General features: G+C 37.8%; 1 protein-coding gene across 1 annotated transcript in view; it reads left to right on the top strand.

Annotated features, from left to right (window-relative positions):
* LOC132693087 (transmembrane protease serine 11F) overlaps positions 1-21396 on the top strand; it is a 39553-nt gene extending 18157 nt beyond the window's left edge. Inside the window, exons 4-10 of the mRNA XM_081795428.1 lie at positions 3607-3674; positions 5227-5390; positions 7585-7623; positions 12417-12618; positions 14532-14791; positions 17226-17368; positions 21238-21396. Coding sequence (XP_081651554.1) covers positions 3607-3674; positions 5227-5390; positions 7585-7623; positions 12417-12618; positions 14532-14791; positions 17226-17368; positions 21238-21396 — 1035 coding nt within the window. The remainder of the gene's footprint in view (positions 1-3606; positions 3675-5226; positions 5391-7584; positions 7624-12416; positions 12619-14531; positions 14792-17225; positions 17369-21237) is intronic.
* The last annotated feature ends 189 nt before the right edge of the window (positions 21397-21585 follow it).

The following is a 21585-nucleotide window of genomic DNA, read 5'->3' as shown; positions in this document are numbered from 1 at the left end:
TATTGGTGTATTCACCCTCTGTTCTTATATATTTCCCTGACAGTAGCAGAAAATATTTAAACTTGCCTGGCTTATTTTCATGGGTGGACCTGGAAAGGGATTCCCTAGGTGGCATCCAGTAACTACTGATCTTTATGAGGACTTAATCTGAATGTAGTTCCCAGCCAGAGGGAAGGTGCAAGCTCAAGCTTGTGAAAGATAGTAACTGGATGTCCTATTAGTCAGAGTCACACGTATTGTTTCAAACACGTCATTTTGTTTTTTGATGCTGGAGTTCAAGCCAAGGACTACAAGTGGGATCTGATTTTAAGGTGAATTTTCCCCCCATTTTAGCTTAAACTCTATCTTGTTTTAAATAGAACAATCTCTAAAAAACAACGACAACAACAACAACTATTCTTTGATTTGGACATGAAAAGGGAAGGATACAATTTGTTTTTGTAATTTGGACTAAATGTAGTATTACTGAGTTCTCAGAAAAATATAAACATAAGTTAATTTTCTCTAGAATTTGCTTACAATAATGATTAGGTGTCTGAAAAGGAACAGTTTTTCAGAAGCAGAAAAAAAAAAAAGCAACCTCCCAAGAGATGATCTTTTATAAGGTTTAGATTCAGGACATAAAAGATGTATTTGAGGTCTTCTTTAAAAGTTGCTTGCCCCAGGACCTCTCTACCTCCACCAACCTGAACATCTGTCATCAGCTATATAAATCGCTCAGAGTTGTCAGTGTTACTTAATATACTTGAGAACACCAGATCTAGGGCCAGATTCCCTGAGTTCAAATGCCAGAATCAGCATTTCCTATGCCACCTCAGACCAGTGTACTTAAGTGTCCTCATCCAGTTTTTTTTTTTATCTTCAAAATGAGGGTGATGAGAATTTTAAAAATACTTTACTCCTAAGATGGTGTGAGGTTTAAACAAAGGAATTGGGTCAATGTATACTGTGTAGTATGGACTTTAGTACATGTAAACTATTATTTGTGGTCACATCAATCCTGTACTGTATCCATTTTTAAACAGAGGTCAACTCCTCAGGAGATGATAGGCTTGTTAACAATAACATTCTAGTTTGAACAGATTCTTAGTACTTTCTTATATCTGTCTGATATGACAGAATCCTGATCCTTTCCCCTACTGCCATTATGTGTACAGTTCAAAATTTCAGGGGACATTTATGTAAATTGTTGCAGACCTTAAAATCATATTTTTCTCCAGGTTACTTGATACAGGAAAATAAAATTAATTCAGAGAAGCTTAGTGAAATCGTAAGTGACATAACTCAAAACTGATCCAAACCCTTGGAATGACAATACAAAAGGGGGGTCACCACTAGAGACTTCTGCCTCCCACCTTGCTTTATATTCCCATAGATTTCTACTTTTTGGAAAAATTTTTAATTTTTTTAATGTTCATTTATTCTTGAGAGCGATAGACAGAGTTGAGTGGTGGAGGGGCAGAGAGCTAGAGACACAGACTCCAAAGCAGGCTCCAGGCTCTGAGCTGTCAGCACAGAGCCCAACATGGGGTTCCAACTCACGGGGCACAAGATCATGACCTGAGCCAAAGTCGGACACTTAACCAACTGAGCCACCCAGGTGCCTCAAAGGATTTCTACTTCTACTTTGCAATAAGATTTGCAGATAAAACAAAACAATGTGCTATTCTCTTCTTCCCTTTACCATATTGCTCATTTTTAATTCATTTATTCATTCATGGATTTTCACCATAATTCATCAAACATGCATTGAGTGTTTACTGTGGGCCAGGCAGTGTTCCAAACACTGGAAATACAAAGATGAATCAGACACACTCCCTACCATCATATAGCTCACAGTCTACAGTGAGAAAGCCACAATTGTAAACGGGTGTGATAATTGCTATAACAGCCTCATGTGCAAGTTGCTGGGGTGGCCCAAATAAAGGAGTATTGAACTTTGAGGAGGGCAAGTCAAAGATAACTTATTTGTCACTGGAGAGTCTGAATAGTATCAGAACTGTAATTAAAGGAATTGCAGAGGGAAAAAGTGCATTGTAGAAAGAGGGAAGTGAAATGTGCAAAGCCATAGAGGTGTGAATTAGTCTAGTGGGATTAGGACAGAGCAAGTAACTCAGTAGATGAAAAAATAGGCTTTGAAGGTAGGGATGGCTCAAGGGCCAGTGAAGGGATAAGATTGCAGAGCTCATGCTGAGGGAGACAGAGGGCTTGAAGTGGGAGGATCACATCCTCAAATTTGCACTTTGGGAATATCACTCCAGTTGGTACTATTGTGGAGGAACAACTGAGGGGAGAAAAGACAGAGTAGAACCACATAAACGTGCCAGTGAGGGGATGCTGCAGAGACCAAGGCACAAGTTTCAAAGGAGCTGATTTTAGACTACAGCTGTGGAGTTGGAGGAAAGGAGAGAGATTCAATATTGAGTAGGTAAAATCTATTGAGCATTGTTATTAGTTTAAAGGCATCGAGGAGAGGGAGAAATCTTGTGGAGAGGGAGGCAATATCCCCTCTTCCCAGTGGATGTAGTATTTGAGGGGAAAGATTTACCATGGTGGTGGGCCTTCTGTAAACTTATGTGGACCTGGAATTTCTGATTTCTGACACTCAGTCCAGTGCTTTTTACTGTGAGGCAGTGCCTCAACAGTCTTTTGGGAATTAGGGCCCAGGAAATCAGCTCACTGAACATCCAAATCCTTCAATGGCTCAGGCTGGAGAAGCTGAGTAATAAAATGCTGATGGTATGGAGTGTGGTGAAACTTATTTCCGAACCTGGTACCAGCTGGAAGCCTGCCTGCCATGGAAAGATGACTAACAAGTGAGGGTGTCAGAGTCAAATGACACGTCCTTACTTATTATGTCAAATGCTCTAGTAATGGGATAATTATTTAAGAAAGCAAAGAGTTGAGGGGTGCCTGGGTGGCTCAGTCGGTTGGGCATCCAACTTCGGCTCAGGTCATGATCTCATGGTCCATGGGTTAGAGCCCCGCGTCGATCCCTGTACTGTCATAACAGCTTGGAATCTAGATTCTGCTTTGGATTCTGTGTCTCCCTCTCTCTCTGCCCCTCCCAAGCTCAGGCTCTGTCTCTCTCTCTCTCTCTCTCTCTCTCTCTCTCTCAAAAAATAAACATTAAAAAAATTTTTAAGAGAAAGCAAAGAGTTGAAACAAACAATGGACTGGATGCCATATTTGGAAATACCACAAACTTAGGATGGGCTTTCTTAAAAGTGAGGATGCTTCCTTTAAAAATAGCACGGATACTTAAATTCATTTGACAATGATCAAATGAACATTATCAATAGTATGCTATATGACGGGCAAGGTGTGAAATGTGTGAAACATTATTTCATTTAATCTTCAAAACAACTCTGAGGTAGATATTGTTGTTATCCTGTTTTACAGAAGCTGACACAAAAGTATACAGTTTTGTTAAAGTTATTCAGTTCTCCAAAAATTAGAACCTCTTTTAGTCTTACCACTGAGATAAACCAGTTCCTGTCTGGGAAAAAAACAAAATTCTTATTTTTGCCTCAACTCTCTAGGAAAGACAAAGGAGTAACATTTTTCTTATGACTAATACTTCTCTTGTTTAATTATTCTAATCAGATGTCTAGGATATTTCGACGTTCTTCCGGAGGAGGTCGGTTTATCAAATCTCATGTTATCAGACTGAGGTATGTATACTTAGTTTGCAACTTCAAGCCAGTATCCTTAAGAAGTACTTGATCAACATGACTGCCCAGCTCCCTTGGGAAAATCTTTACAGGAACACAAAGATTTCATAAACCTGAGTAGTCAGCTTATGGTGCACAGACATTTCCCAGTCATGACAGGAATATGTCTGGAGGCAATGCCAGTCATTAGATGCTGGAAGGGGAAGAATGGCACTGGTACTGGGCTAAGTAGAATTTAGATGAGCTCTTTTTGGTTATCCTCTTTGTAGGCCTATCCAATAATCAGACTATGACTCTCTCTGCAGTAAGATTTTTCTTTAATGCCATTGCATTTTTATTATTATCTCTAATAGCTTTTCATTTTTATTTTTGGATGAGATGCAGTATGCATAAATTAAACATACATATGTTATGAGTCTCAAATAAATTATTAGAATCCATCTAATAATTAGTATATACTTTTTATATGATGTCCAAAAGGCTTAGCATTTACTGAAATAATGTATCTTGTTTTCTACCCATTTTGGGGAAAAATTTTAAAATTTTTCGGTGGCTATCAATCAATATACAAATATAAATATATGTAATACTTAGTAGTCTGCTTCATTTCTTGACGATAAAAATACCTGTGGTTAAGAAGAACCTGCCTTTTCTTCTCCTCTCTTCCACTTTTTTTCCTTTCTTACTTTACTTTCTCTCTCCTTCCTTCCTACTTTGATTCTTTATATGTTTCAAGGTGAAATTCAATCTCAAGAGGTAACTAGAGGCTTTCTAGACCTATACATGGTATAAATGCATATCTTTGAACCTCTTATCAAAACATTTATTTTAATAAGTGCTTTCTCTAATTATCCACTTACCAAACATACATAAACTATCAAATTCCAAAACATAAATAACAACACAATAAAGGTTTACTTCATTTCCATGACATAGTCCAAAGAGTCAGAAGTGGCCACAGGGGACATGGGTACTGGGAGGGACTGCAGAATGGAATTGCCCACTAGATCTTTGGTATCTGGTTGGCAAATCCAGGAAGAGTGAAAGCAGGGAGGGTGGTATGGGAAGTTTTCAGGGGCCAGGCTGGAAGTGGGATACATCATTTCTGCCCACAGAATTCACTAGAGTTACAATAAACTGCAAAGGAGGCTAGGGAATGAAATTTAGCCCTGTGGTCAGGAGGCAAAGGTAACTGGGTTTCGTGGGCACAAAGCATTGTCTCTGCCACACCACTACTGAAAAATGGTGTTGGTTACCGTGGCTTATAATGTCTTCAAAAGCAAATTGTTTAAGTGCATATAAAGCATGATTTCATGAACATGTCTTCCTTTCACTACCGCCTGCAGACTGTGACCTAATTAAGGAGAGAGAACAATTTTTTTCAGCTCTGTATCCTACTCAGCGTTTCTGGAGATAATTTAGAAATCTGATATACACATATTTCATCCATTTTTAAAAATTTAGTGGGAATCTTAATAGGTAAAAATAGTTAATAATTAGAGAGGTGGCTTTGTTGTTATTATCTCTATTTATCTGCTTTTTTGCTCTTTAGTCCAGATGAACAAGGTATGAACATCCTTATGGTGCTTATGTTTCGATACCCATCTACTGATAGTGCTGAGCAAATCAAGAAAAAAATTGAGAGGATTTTATATCAAAGTCTGAAGACAAAACAGTTGCCTCTGACTATAAACAAATCATCATTCACGCTCACATGTAAGTCCTTTTATCATCTTTGTGGTTCCTTGGCAATCCTCTTTATTTTTCATAAGAATTTAGATCAATGTCTTCTCCCATTTTAAGACTTCACCACGGATATAGCAATGTAAATCTAAAATATAAATTCACTATAAGGCAAATTTTAATTTTGGAATTTATTTTCATATTTGATTAGGGGTTTTGCTAAGGTTTCTAAATTTTTTCCCATGTATCATGTTGGACCTTTGCAAAAGCATGAGAGGGAAAGTATTATTTTCACCACTGTAAGGAATCTGAGCCTCAAGGAAGATATAAGACAGGGTATTAGCAAGCCTTGGGGGCCAAAATTAAAGCACAGGTGTTCTGACTCCCAGAGATCTTTACAGGTCAGTTCTGGGGATGAGCGCCTATAGTATCAAGAAAACCAACATCTTTAGAAAGGTTTACCACTGTAGGAAGAACCATTGCCATGATTTATGAAGAAGTTCTCTGGATCATTTCCAACTTAAAACAATGTTTTGTTTATTTCCTCCTTTATTCCTCACAAAATAAAATCAAAAAAGTTATTTTGTTTCCCCCCAAAAGTAGACAAAAATAAAGATGTTAAGAAATTAAAACTACCTTTAGCTAGTTGGAATCTAAACTGAGATGCATAACCATGGGGTTCCAATGATAAGTTTCATGGTCGAGTACTGTGGCTTTTTAGTTCCTTAACCCCTCCCCAAAAACACTAGCAGATGTCTCACGTGTGGTAGGTGCTCTGGTTCTGTTCATTGTTCTGATTAAGTACACCAAGGGCAGAGATTCCTGATTTGCCCTTTGGACCAGAAAGTCTGTTCCCGTCAAAGTATCCATGAATTTAAGAAAAAGATTAAAGTTAATTTCTCTGTTTTTAGAAATCAGGAAACCCCCCTTAAAATCCATTTTGAGATAGAATCCTCACACACAGTAATGACAACTTTCATGAATTAGAAATAATGAAGAGTGTACTATCTACCTTAAGTGTTAATCAATTATATGCCAAAGTAAAAGATGATATTTTTCAGCATTCCATAAAGGGCAATCTCAAATTAAATTTCAATTCCTGATAATATAATTTCTCCTAATGCATGATCATATATGCTAAAATAAAATATCCATCAAAAAAGACATGTCAAAGGGATTTTTTTTACAATTAAAAAATAATTTTTCCAATATTTTTAAAAATAATTTTTCAGACTTCTTGGTCATGCACACTGACTTTTTACCCTATGGGTTATTGTTTTAATATCAAATAATTATATTCTATAACCATACTCCATAACCAAAATTCTGCTACAAACATTTTCTTCTGCCACATATATATCTCCCATTACATAAAGAGAAATGAAATGCCCAGGAAACCTCTAGTACAGTTTGGGGTTCATATCCCTTCTTGTGGAGAAGTCAGTGTTCCTGAGGAAATCGTTATATACCTCTCAATTTTCTCTGACAAATAAACAAAACAAACATCAAACCAAAAAAAAAAAAGATGCAATGAAATTGAACTCAAAAGAACGTGAAGAAAAGTGTGAAGGGAAAAAGATGTCACAGAAGGGAGGCATAAAGTGGTATGGGGAGAGTGTCCCTGGACAGGCTGTATATCAGAGCTTCTTCATGCCTCTAGTTCCTGCTGCCTGAGCAGCAACCTTCTACAGTATTCACCAGGAGGAAGAATCCCCAGTGAGAGAAGACCATCAACTTGTATTGACTGAATTCCTATTGTTTATAGACCAGGGACGGAAATGGGGCTGTGAAGAGTCTGTGATGCCCTTGGCTCCCTGGAGCTGCCCCTTTACACTGGCCACCAGGCATGTGCCTGACACGCATGGTCTGGTGCACCTAATACAGAGAGCACCAGCTGCATGGGAATCAGAGGTTGCCTCTTCCAGTTATGCTTGGGCTCCCAAAGAAGGCAATCAGGGATATTTATCCTTACCATTCTGTCCCAATGTCCTTTGCAGATTTCATAGCAAAAATCAGAAAACAAAACGCTCTCTTTTCATTTCTATGTAAAATTATACATTTTAGACCAAATCAAATCTGAGTTATTGTATATATTACTTGACTGAAAAATCTCATGCCCTCTTGAAAGATGGATAATAAGCATTTCTTCTAGTGATAATTTGAACAAAATCACATATAAACAGGAACATATTCTTTGACCAACTAATTCAATTTTTGTTTATTGCAGCTATCGACAGCAAAAAGATGAGGAATCTTCTCAACAGCCGTAAGTTCCAAAACCCACCACTGTCTATTTCATAACAAAGATAATGAATCAAAGTCACAGAAAAGTTAGAAGAAGAATTCATCAAGTCTTTTTTGCTCATCTTACGTTTTTGTAAACCACCTAGTGTTTTATTAATGGTTATTATTTTTTAATGCTTATTTATTTTTGAGAGAGAAAGAGAAAGAGCGTGAGTGTGGGAGGGACAGAGAGAGAGAGGGAGACACAGAATCCAAAGCAGGCTCTAGACACTGAGCTGTCAGCACAGAGCCTGATGTGGGGCTTAAACTCATGGACTGCAAGATCATGACCTGAGCTGAAGTTGGAGGTTTAACTGACTGAGCAGCCCAAGCACCCCTATTGCTGGTTATTTTTAATATTTAAAACATTTAAATTTATGAATTTACACCAAATACAATTTTAAGTTTTATGACTTGCAGAATGTAGTAAAAGAAAATTCATAGCTTCTTGATATTATGCTTTTTGTGACTATATTTCTAACATTGTATTTTGAACATTTTAAGGTGTATTTATTTATTTTGAGAGAAAGTGTGCATGCAAGCAGGGGAGGGGCGGAGAGAGAAAGAGGAAAGAGAATCCCAAGTGGAATCCACGCCATCAGTGCAGAGCCCCACATGGGCATCTAACCCACAAACTGTGAGATCAGGACCTGAGCTGAGACCTAGTTGGACACGTAACCAACTGAGCCACCCAGATGCCACCTAACATTGTATTTTAATATTCTCTTTAAATATTTCTATTTTAATATTCTCTCAAATTAAAGAGAATGTTTTAAAGTAGTAACTAGTTAGGATTTTTCCTGTTAAATTTCTGTTTTCTTTCATTTTTGTTAAAATATCTGCTGTGTACATTTTCTGCCTTCTCTCGATTTCCTTTATCTCAATTTCTTATAGGATTCTTGGGTCATACACTTTCTCCTATAAATTCTATACACATTATTCCGTTTTCTTCTAGTGTTTTGTTGTAGAGGAAAAGTCTAAGGCTGCTGCATTTTTTATTTTTACATAGGTTAATTTTTTTGTTCTTGGATGAATGTAGGAAATCTTTATCCTAAATTTTTTGTCAAGAAATCTGGACAATTATATTTTGCACTGAATTTTGACTAGGACATTATGAATGTTTTCAATCTGTACAGTTTTTTTTGTCTTATTCTGGAAAAACGTTCCATTGTACATTTGATGATTGATTTCCATTCCAATTTTTCTTTTTCTTCTCCCTCAGGAACACCAATGATTTATTTGAATTCCATTTTCTGCTCCCCATATCCATCATTAGTTCTAGTTCCAGTTCAGGTCACTTTCCTCCACATTCTGAAAGATCTTATCAATTCTGTACTCCCCCAAACCACTTATCTCAGTTGTCTGGTGTTACTTTTCCTCTTCCATGTGGATTTCATATCTGCTATGATATGCCTGTGATATCTAGAATTTTATTTGATTACCGACAGCTCTTTTGTTATGTGTACTCTTCTCGCAGCATATTTTCCCTCTTATGTTTGGCTGCTTTTGTTACATTAATATCATGTTTACTTGCACAACTTGGCTGGTAACACACGTTTCCTAAAATTTTTTGTGGAAGATAACTTTCAGAAATATGTCTGTCTTCTGAGTTTTTATATCATCTGATTTGGGGGTCCCTAACCATACTATACAGTAAGATGCAGGCTTAAGGTTTGATCTTACAAGCAGAGTTTATGAAAACTACATCAGTCTCCCCCTTTGCACCACCAAATGTAGCATTCACTGATGCCAGCGCTCTTCCTTTCACTGCTTAAATACTTTTTATGAGGCATCTCAGCCTGTTCTTCGTGCTGTAACTAAATATCATAGACTCGGTAGTTTATAAACAGCAGAAATTTGTTGCTCACAATTCTGGAGGCTAGAAGTGTGAGACCAGGGTACCAGAGTGGTCCAGTGGGGACCCTCTTCCAACTCACAGATTTAAAGAATCATCATGCCATGAGCAGAGGGGCTAGAGATCTCTCTGGAAACTCTTCCAAAGCACTAATCCCATTCATGAGGGCTCTGCCTTCCTGATTTAGCACCTTCCAAAGGCCCTACCTAGTAATACCATCACCTGTAAGAGTTAGGATTTTGACATAAATTTGACAGGTTCACATTCAGACCACTGCACGAGGTTAACTACATTTTCATAGAATTTCTCATCTTTCCTATATCTCTCTATAGGACGGTGTGCCAGAAATGTGGCTTCTGCATACATACATACATAGGAAGAAAAGAGTTTATGAGTCATAGTGGGACGGCTTAACCTATAGTATCTGCTTGGCTGGGAACAAGTGCAGTGTAGCTTAATTTCCTGGACTGGGGAATCCCCATAGCAGTAAGACAATGGCTTTGTCATCTTACCAGGATTCTCCACACAGTTCTGGTTCACAAGCTAGAGCTTATATAGTCCAAGAAGTTGCTCTCAAACCCCACTGGCTATTGGAGTTTCTACCAGAATTTATATATATTTTTTCTTATTTTTCCTTATGTTGTGGTGATTTTGCTCTGTTGCCTTTGAAAAAATACCAGACTCAGATTTTTCATCTGCAATATGAGGATGACACCTAGCATAGGAATTGAGAAAATTAGAGAAAATATATGTAACAGTACATAAAAGGCCTGGCTCACAACTAGTAGATAGTATTTATATTAGCATTACTTTCATGCATATTTTAAGAGGAATTTGGGAGAGGAAGTATCTATTAGGTACTACCAATATATTAGCCTAGAAATCCCATCTGTTTGATTTCATGGTCACCTTAAACTGGAGCTATTTAACTCAGAGGGAATTATGATGAATCTATAAACATGATTACAGGCATCTATTTTTAACCTGTTTCTGAAAAAATATTCCTTTATGAAAAAAACCTAGTATTTTTAATAAAAATATAAATAATTGAAAAGTACATTCATTAATAGTGGTACCTGGCTGCCTCAGCTGGTAAAGCATGTGACTCTTGGAGCCATGAGTTTGTGCCCCAACTTGGGTGAAAGCTTATTAAAATTAAAAAAGAAAGACACATTAATAAAATATATCAATATGCTTTCTAGTCTTATTTAAGGTTGATTTGAACTCTAACAAGTTGAGGATTTCTTGTCAGGGAATCTGATTTAAATTTTTTTTTAAATGTTTATTTATTTTTGAGAGACAGAGAGAGAGTGAGACGGCACAAGTGAGGGAGGGGCAGAGAGAGAGGGAGACACAGAGTCAGAAGCAGGCTCCAGGCTCTGAGCTATCAGCACAGAGCCCAGCATGGGGCTCAAACTCACAAACCGTGAGATCATGACCTGAGCCAAAGTTGGATGCTCAACCGACTGAGCCACCTAGGCATTCCTGTATTTTTTTTAAAACTAGTCTTTCAAATTTTAGAAAACCAAAAAAGATCATTATTGTTTAAGACTGTTTAAATTCAGGACTTGCAAAGACTGTGTATAAATTCATGTCAAGGGAGAATCATGACCTGCATTTGGTACTAGGCTATCTCTCAGGAGCAAGAACACAAGTGTTGATGTAGATCCTCCTAATTTTACGTCCAACTCGTTCACTTACCAGCTGGATGACCTCTAGCACTTTATGATCTGTTTCCAAGGCTCAGTTTCCTCATCTGAAAAGTGGCTTGCTATAAATAAATCTAAAACACTTAGCAGAGGATCTATATATATATATTTTTTTCATGGTGTAAAATCCTTTTTATTTTTTATCTTTTTTAAATATATGAAATTTATTGTCAAATTGGTTTCTATATAACACCCAGTGCTCAACCCAAAAGATGCCCTCTTCAATACCCATCACCCACCCTCCCCTCCCTCCCACCCCCCATCAGCCCTCAGTTTGTTCTGTTTTTAAGAGTCTCTTATGCTTTGGCTCTCTCCCACTCTAACCTCTTTTTTTTTTTTTTTTTTTTTTTTGATGCTCAATAAAATTTTTATCTACCTCTCTGTGTATCCATCCATATATGCTTAATATAGAGAGACAGAAGTTAATTCCTAGACTGGATGCCTTGACATGTTAGTAAATATTTCTTCTGAACCTCAACAGGATCAGGAAGACCCCTATAGATTAACCTCAGACACTGAGTACTGGGAAAGGATTAAAGAACAGCAGGCACATGCACCCAATGTTTATAGCAGCACTATTGACAATAGCCAACCAAAGTATGGAAAGAGCCCAAATGTCCATCAACTGATGAATGGATAAAGAAGATGTAGTATACGGAATATGGAATATGGAATACGGAATATGGAATATTACTTGGTGATCAAAAAGAATGAAATCTTGCCATTTGCAACAACGTGGATGGAACTAGAGTGTATTACGCTAAGTGAAATAAGTCAGTCAGAGAAAGACAAATCTCATATGATTTCACTCATATGTGGAATTTAAGATACAAAACAGATGAAGATAAGAGAAGGGAAGTAAAACTAATATAGACACAAACCATAAGAGACTCTTAAATACAGAGAACGAACTGAGGGTTACTGAAGGGGTGTTGGGTGGGGGGATGGGCTATATGGGCAAAGGGCATTATTAAGTAGGGCACTTGTTGGGATGAGCACTGGCTGTTATATGTAAGTGATGAATCACTAAATTCTGTTTCTGAAATCATTATTATACCATATGTTAACTAACTAACTTGGATTTAAATTAAAAAAAAAAAAAGAAGAGCAGGCACAATGGACTAGCAAAGCATCTGCACCCTATGCAAATCAGGATATGCTTCTTTTCTCTCCCTTTTCATGAAAACAAGCTAACATACATTTCTGTGACAGGCTGCGGAATAAGGATGACATCTTCAAACATGCCTTTACCAGCATCCTCCTCTACTGAGAGGATTGTCCAAGGGAGGGAAACAGCCATGGAAGGCGAGTGGCCGTGGCAGGCCAGCCTCCAGCTCATAGGTTCCGGCCATCAGTGCGGAGCCACCCTCATCAGTAACACGTGGCTGCTCACAGCAGCTCACTGCTTCCGCAAGTAAGTTCTCGAGGCTGCTGGGAGTCTTTCCCCAGTGCAATTTCATGTAATTGCACAATGCCTTATATTGTTGTGAAGAAAAAATACAGTGTACTTTGAAGACAATATTACAATTATCCAAATAGCTTTTAAAATTTTATAAGTGTATTTTTTCTACAGAAATAGTGTAATCTTAAAAATTGTGTTTAAGACAAATCTTTGTACCTTGGTGTTCATGAAAAACTATCCCAACCTTTGTGAACCAGTGTGGATGTCCTTGACATCATGAAAATGTTCTTGACAGCATGTCAGGAGCCCCAGGCCATCTGTCTCTGACACTAACCAGCTGGATCTATCACATACCTGGGCAAGCCATTTAACTTCTGATTTTCAGTGTCCTTATCCATAAAGCATGGATTGAGCTGGGCCTTTTAAATGAGGTCTCCTTTCTGGCACATAATGCACGGAGTGATAGGGTATTTCTATAATTTATTTTTTTAATGTTCATTAATTTATTTTGAGAGAAGGAGATAGAGATATCAGGTGGGAAAGGGACAGAGAGAGAAAGAGAGAGAGAATCCCAAGCAGGCTCTGTGCTGGCAGCATGGAGCCCAATGTGGGGTTCGAACTCACAAACCGTGGGATGATGATCTGAGCTGAAATCAAGAATCAGTAACTTAACCAACTGAGCCACTCAGGCCTCCCGGGATAGGGTATCTCTATTTGATCTACTCAATTGGTTTATGAGTTCCTTAAGGACTGAAATCACATATGTCTTCTTATCTACCAGAATTCTAGTTTTCAAAAGAAATCTTCAGTCCTAAGATTTCTGCATCAAATAAAACATTCCTTTAAAGTATAAATAAGTAAAACAGCCTTCCCTATCTCCAGCTCCCCACCATGTCCCTTTCCTCCCCCTCCCTACTCCCACACCCACCAGTCCTGCTCATCCTGAAGCAGTGCAGAGTACTTTGAAAATCACTGATCTTTCTGGTTTTTCACTAAGAAGTTTATGATTCACCAGCATTGTAATCCTGTATGAATGAGGAAATCCCCTTTATGAGTTCTCCTCTGTGTGATTTCCTTCTACATAAGTTTCCTTTACATAGAGAATTTCAAGTTTATATATACAGTATTTCTAGTCATTCCTCACAGGAATAATTAGAAAAAGAGGGAACTGGACTTTGAGGACAAATAGGGAGGTAAAGAGATAATAGGACTAGACAGAATTTCCTTGTAATACAACCTCGTGAGAGAGAAAAACTTCTGTGTGAAGGGAGAGCCTGAAAAATACTAAGAGGGACTGAGAAAGCCAGATCAAAGGGATTGGGGAGTAGGAAAGAACCTCTAACAGCCTGACATGGAGTTAAATCTGCTTAGCCCTTGAATATTGGGGTTGTGTATGGGCAGAGGGCAAAAAAACAAACCTGTATACACATGAGGGTTTGTGAAGCAGGCCAGATTATACTTTGTCCCAAAGATCATGGTAAGACCCAGAAACAAGAGCCAACAAGTGAGTCATAAAGTTAGAATGGATGAAGTATCTGATACGCAGGGAAAATGCCTCCTACTATCCATATTACCCAAAACAAAATGAATTTCTACACATTTCATTGAAATTATAGAAGAAAGAGAATCTGAAGAGTTTTTAATGAACAAGGAATTAGAAGATTGACAATTAATTATAAAATACCCATTACTACTATTAATCTAAACAAAGCATGGAAATTCCAAAATATCTTTAAGAGCTTTTGTACTCGCATTTGTCTCATTAATATTTTAAACTCTCTGCCTTAAGGCCAACAACTGCAAATTCTCTCACCAGAGAGATTTTTCAGGAGCATAATCCCAATAGTTGTGAGAAATACAGTCTCAATCTTTTTTAGATGACACAGGTAAGCATCACAAATCTTACCCTGTGATTTTTTTTGCAGAAATAAAGACCCAAGTCAATGGATTGCTACTTTTGGTACAACTATTACACCACCTGCAGTGCAACGAAGCCTGGGGAAAATTATCCTTCATGAAAATTACCATAGGGAAACAAATGAAAATGACATTGCCTTGGCTCAGCTTACCAACCGAGTTGAGTTTTCAAATATAGTCCAGAGAGTTTGCCTCCCAGATTCATCTATAAAGTTGCCACCTAAAACAAGTGTATTTGTCACAGGTTTTGGATCCATTGTAGATGATGGTGAGTGGTTCAACCTAATATACTTAGTACACAATTGTCTTGAGCTCTAACAAGCTGTCCTAGAGAATCTCTCTTTAGACTTTTCATAAAAATAATGATGGTTCCAATGTGTACAGCCCAGAGCAGAACAGGAATTTGTAGGTTAAAAAGGAATCAGGTCCCATTCCTTGAATTCACAATTAATTGGAGCAATGATGAAAAAGGGGTGAGGCTAACTGAGAACAGCATATCAGACTACTTTAGGTGCTACAAGAAGGGACAAAATACTATGGGACTATAAGGGAGTAAATGATTCTGAATTGTGTATTTCCCAATGTAGAAGCTCCTAGTTAGCATATACTTCAGATCACAGTCTTAATGATAACTTTTTCTTTCTCTTTTCTTTCTTTCTTTCTTTCTTTCTTTCTTTCTTTCTTTCTTTCTTTCTTTCTTTCTTTCTTTCTTTCTTCCTCATTTAATGGGGATTTATGATGACCATAAACATAAAAGTGTTTTGTGAATGTTTTGAGAATTTTCATTTTGATTATTTAATTTAACATACATTTCTTTTCACCTGTGTCACCTCCTGGTTGGTTCAAAGACATCAGTTCTAAAATTTTATAAATTGAAGGGGCGCCTGGGTGGCTTGGTCGGTTAAGCATCTGACTTCGGCTCAGGTCATGATCTCACGGTCCGTGGGTTCAAGCTCCGCGTCGGGCTCTGTGCTGACAGCTCAGAGCCTGGAGCCTGTTTCAGATTCTGTGTCTCCCTCTCTCTCTGCTCCTCCCCTGTTCATCCTCTGTCTCTCTCTGTCTCAAAAATAAATAAACGTTAAAAAAAAAAATTAAAATTTTATAAATTGAAGACCAGAATTTAATATTTCTAGGTACCAGTTCATTTCACTCTAAATAGAGAGATTAATTGAATATTTTAAAATGGGAAAAAAGGGGTGCCTGGGTGGCTCAGTCAGTTGAGTGTCCAACTCCTGATTTTAGCTCAGGTCATGATGTCCTGGTTACTGGGTTTGAGCCCTGTGTTGAGCTCTGTGCCGACAACATGGAGCCTGCTCAGGATTCTCTCTCCCTCTCTCTTTCCCTACTCACATACTCTCTCTCTCAAAATAAACTTAAAAAAAAAAAACAGTTAAAATAAAATGGGAAATAAATGTTTAAGGTTCTGTCAAAGATATCCTGAAAAAATTAAGAGACAAATGTTAATATATATTTACATTTTTTATAATGTTTATTTATTTTGAGAGAGAGAGAGAGAGAGACAGAGCATGAGCAGGAAGGGGCAGAGAAAGAGGGAGACAGAATCTGAAGCAGGCTCCAGGCTCTGAGCTGTCAGCACAGAGCCCGATGCAGGGTTCGAACACATGAACTGTGAAATCATGACCTAAGCCGAAGTCGGACACTCAACCGACTAAGCCACCCAGGCACCCTTGCTAATAAGTATTTAAATCTGGATTTTTTTTTCTTGACAGAACTCTATTATATGTGAAATTTCCCAAATGCTCCATGCATCTCTAGCGTGACTTTGTGAGATGTTGTTATAAGTCTCTTTTTGTGTTCTCTTCTCTTATCACTAGTGTAAGACTATTCACCAGCAGCTTCAATCTGGAACCATATGCTATTTACCTTCTTCTAAAATCCAGTCTTGCTTTGTACTGGCATCACATTTATGGCATATTGTGGGCATCGGTTCTTTTTCCCATGCTTCAAGTCACCTCTAAATAATTCGCTACAGCACAGAGTAGGGAACATAGCTCTGTGCAGCTCATGTACTGGTTTTTACTTGAATATCTTTCAGAAAATCAGTGTACTTCCCTGAGCCTTGATTTCCTTATACATAAAAGGCTACTGGTTAGTCAAGATCAGTGTGATGAACCCTCTCCTCATGAAAAAAAAAAAGTGTAGACACACACACACACAAACACACACACTATTACATGTAGTTGTAAGGATTTCTCCTTTTTTTTATGTTTATTTATTTCTGAGACAGAGACAGACAGAGTATGAGTGGGGGAGGGGCAGAGAGAGATGGAGGGACACAGAATCCGAAGCAGGCTCCTGGCTCTGAGCTGTCAGCACAGAGCCCGATGAGGGCTCATACTCACAGACCACGAGATCATGACCTGAACTGAAGCCGGACGCTCAACCGACTGAGCCACCCAGGCGCCCCAGTTTTAAGGATTTCTAATGGCTTGAAGATTCACAGATATGATATAATATTGGGGTATGCATATGCATGGTTCCTTGAATTTAGACATTTATGATACAGAACATAAATAAGGCAATAATTATAATTAATGTTAATAAAATAATCTTTTGATTTTGTGCTTTTGTTCCTAGAAATATACAACACATACTTATTCCATGTCTTAGATACAGTTATATTCAAAGAACACATTTTTTGCTTGTGTGTGTGTGTTTGTATGTGTGTGTTTATATAATAGGACCCACGCAAAACAAACTTCGGCAAGCCAGGGTGGAAACCATAAGCACGGATGTGTGTAACAGAAAGGATGTGTATGATGGCCTGATAACTTCAGGAATGTTATGTGCTGGATTCATGGAAGGAAAAGTAGATGCGTGTAAGGTAAGTCCAAAGTCAAGTTCAAAACTTTGAAAATTCCCATTAGCTATTTATAAATTTGGCATACATTCCCCCTAGCAGAAAAAAAGTCATCTATTTCACCAAGAATTCAGCTTATTTAATAATCATAATTTAAAAAGTTCTTGTATTAAGTATTTACTGTATGTCAAGCCAAGTGCTTATTTCATTTAAAATAGTGAAATCAAAGAGGTACGATTTTTACAAATTGGGAGATTAAAGTCTATTGCTCCCTATTTTTGGTTCAAACAATTACTCTTCTGTTCTATTGTTATTTTCTTAAACAGAATTCGAAACAAAAGACAGAGAAACCTCTCCTCTGAAGATCACCTTATTCAGCTCTGGCATCATATCTCATGTATCTTACTTCATCTCCTGGCCTCCAAGTCTCTGTGTCCCTCCTACTATTAATGATGTTAACACTTGAAACAGGTTTCCTGTCCATCCCAAGCCTGCATTATTAACACTGGCTCATTTAAATGCTGGATTCTTAGTTCCTAGACCTCCTACTCCCATTGATCTCCACTTCTGAGCCACATTTCTAGGGCCACATTTTGAGCCTTTCATCTCCAAGAACACTGATTCCCCAATCTTCCTATTTAACTTCCTGCCTGCATGTCAAGCTATTCCTGCTTCCTTGGCCATACCCTTTATATTATACCCCTGTCTACCCATCCTCACTTCCCAACTTACACAGCCTACACAAATGTACATTATGTCCCTTCTTTGTTTTATCTTTACCTTTACCTTCTATTGCCATCCAACAGACAATTTATTTAGATGGTTTATTGTCTGTCTCTCCCACTAAACTAGAATATAAACTTCAAGAAGGCACAGATTTGGGGGGGTCTATTTAATTCACTATTGTATTAACAACACCTAAATCAGTGCCTGGCACAGATATTTGTTGGCCAAATAAAATACCACTTTTCTTCAACTTCATAAAGACCTATAGACCATTGCTTCTCTGCTTTATCACATTCCATTAATCCTTTCTTCCATTGTCCACTTGTCCAATTTAGATTTCACTATTAATCATTTTCTGAACACTTTTGCTAATATCCTAAGTTCTCTTGTTGATCTGTCTTTTCAGTGTTTCTGTCTGACAAAGTCCCAAAACTGGAAGAACTTCACAATCTACTCTCTCTCTCTGCCTGCACCAAGGATGTCAAATGCTCCTGGAAAAAATACAACACAACACATTGGTTCCACTTTAGGTTTCAGATAACAAAAGTGACAATCCTACTATTTTTCTTTCTTTTTTTTTTTTTTCCAAATCTACCTTTCTCTGAACTTACTCAACATTTTCCACTTTCCTTAACTTCTGGTTTTTTTCAACCTCTTTATTTTCAACTGATAATTTTGCTTCCCAGTTTTCAAAGAAAAGTAGAAATCGTTAAGTGGAGCATTGCCTCATCTTCCAACACCATGAATGCAGACCTGACTTCATCTGAACCCATAGTTAACATAGTTAACATTTCTCTTATACCTAGCTCCTTCTCTACTCATATCTCTCAAGTTAGGGGGAAAAAACCTCTAACTTTTTCTTGACTTATAATGCCTCCAGCTAGCACTGCATCTTATCTGTTTACCGTGAAATATTTGGGAAAATGTCTATATCCATTGTCTCAATTTTCTCACCTCTCACTAACTCTTCAAACCATTTCAATATGATTTCTGCGCTTTCACTTCAAAATAGCTCTTCCTGAGGTTTTCACTAACCCACCAATGCCCTCCAGTAAATGTATTTTTGTCCTATTCCTTTTTTTCCCCTCTTAGCACCATTTAATAATGCCTACCACTCCCTCTTTCTTGTCTTCCTTGGCTTATAATGATTTTCAACTTACACCTCTGTCTACTTCTTCTCTGTTTCCTTTTCAGGTTCACTCTCTTAATCTCAGCCATTAAATTTTGATCTATTCTATGTCTGCTCCTCTTTTTACTCTATACTTTCTCCCTAGAGGATTTGCTTTTCCTCTTTAGCTTCAAATGCCATCCTTTGACAGATGATTCATGAATTTATACGTTTAGCCCCAACCTCCCCTTTTATCTCCAGATTTATATATTCAACTCCTACTTGACAACTCCCCTTGGATATTTCAAAGATATCTCAAATTCAAAATGTTGCACCTGATTCTGTTCTTTTTCCCTCCCCACCTGACCCTCTTCCTTTATTTTGTCTCTGTGAATGGTATCCCTTTTCACTCTGTTAAAGCAGAAAACTAGAAGACATTCTAGCTTTCTTTCCCTCCCCCATACCCAACAGATTACTTAATCCCATGGATTTTACCTCCTTTTCCCTACTTTTTCCTCACACTCCCTGATCTAAAGGAATTATTCATCTAGCTCATTTCCTTATATTCACACTTATGCTCCTGTAGTCCATTAGTCAAATGAAAGCCAGGATGATTTACAAGATGTTAATCTGATCTTGTAAGCCTCCTTCTTAAAACACTCCAGTGGTTTACCTTCAGTCTTAAGATAGAAAATATAACTTCTAAGCAAGACCCTCAGGGTTTCTCCAGGACTAGTTTTCTTGACCTTTACAGACTCATCACAGTCACTTGCCCCCTTGTTATCTTCTCTTCAGTACTCCTTTTTATCCACGCTGCCCCAGGCTTTTGCATATGCCAGGTTTCTTCATGTCACAGAGCATTTGCAGTACTGTTCCCTTTGCCTAGAACATGTTATATAGCCACCTCCCTTTTCATAAAGATTAAATTCTTTAGATATCAGCTCAATTACATCTCATCAAGGAAAACTTTCCTGACCTCCCTGACCAGTCCTATTCCCCTATGTATGTTTCCATAGTATTTACCATAGTAGTCACCTTGCATTTATTTGTGGGCTTGTTTAATTTAATTTGAGAGACAGAGACAGAACATGAGTGGGGAGGGGCAGAGAGCAAGAGAGACACAGAATCTGAAGCAGGTTCCAGGCCTGAGACTGGGACACATAGCTGGAACTTATTAAGTACTTCACAAAAGAATAAATGAATGAGGTAGAACAGGCACAGAGAGCTTACATATTTTACCCTAAGTCACATAGACAGTAATTGATAGAGCTAATCCTAAAACATAAGCGGTTCAAATACCAAGACCACACTTTTAACCTCTACATGTATATCTATTTATGTACTTAACTGTCCTTATTCCAAAACAGATTTAGGAGTGTTTATATAAAATTCATCAAGCAAGCATAATTATAATTAGGTGCATGAAAGCCAAGGAGACCAAGAATCAGTCTATAACATTGAGTCTAGCTAAGAATATTCGGAGATTATCAAAACTTTCCACCTATTCCCATATATACTAACTTCATATTTAATATTTTGTATATATACTTACTAACCCATGCAAAAAGCGTCTAATGAAACTAGCAAGGGGGCACCTGGGTGGCTTAGTTGGTTAAGCGTACAACTCTTGATTTCAGCTCAGGTCATGATCTCATGGTTCCTGAATTTGAGCCCTGCATCAGACTCCATGCTGACGGTGTGGAGCCTGCTTGGGATTGTCTCTCTCCCTCTCTCTCTGCCCCTCCCCAACTTGTGCTAACGCTCTCTCTCTTTCTCTTTCTCCCTCTCTTTCTCTCAAAATAAATAAACTTAAAAAAAAAAACTAGGACTTAAAAAAAAAAAACAAGGATGCTGAACCAGAAATAATGTAACCATTGCACTTTAAAGTTTAGAATAAAATTTTAACTCAATTCAGAGAAACATTATATAATCTATCTCTAGTCTGGCTGCATGTTCTGCGTGCCAATTTCCTTTTTGTCTGTGGAAGGGAGATGATTGCAGTGACCTACCTCCTGAGTAAGAGTTTATAATTCTAAATATATTTTTGTTTTTTCTCAAGGGCGATTCTGGTGGTCCTCTGGTTTATGATAATCATGACATCTGGTACTTAGTTGGTATAGTAAGTTGGGGACAATCATGTGCTCTTCCCAAGAAACCTGGGGTCTATACAAGAGTGACTCAGTATCGAGGATGGATTGCCTCAAAGACTGGTATCTAGAGTGAATTGTCTATGAATTATATGCATGGCATATGAAGCTGAAATTCCTGCATATTGTATATTATTTATATTCATGCGGTTTGGATCAGTGCTTTTTCTGGATGTCAAGAAATCCTCTGACTCAGACCTATGTAATATCATGAAGTGGTCTTTGCACACAAGTGACCGAACTCTTTCTCTACCCTGTGG

Source organism: Panthera onca, chromosome B1 (assembly GCF_046562875.1).
Source record: "Panthera onca isolate mPanOnc1 chromosome B1, mPanOnc1 haplotype 2, whole genome shotgun sequence".
Lineage (NCBI taxonomy): Eukaryota > Metazoa > Chordata > Mammalia > Carnivora > Felidae > Panthera > Panthera onca.
This window is presented reverse-complemented; position numbering and strand designations above follow the sequence as displayed.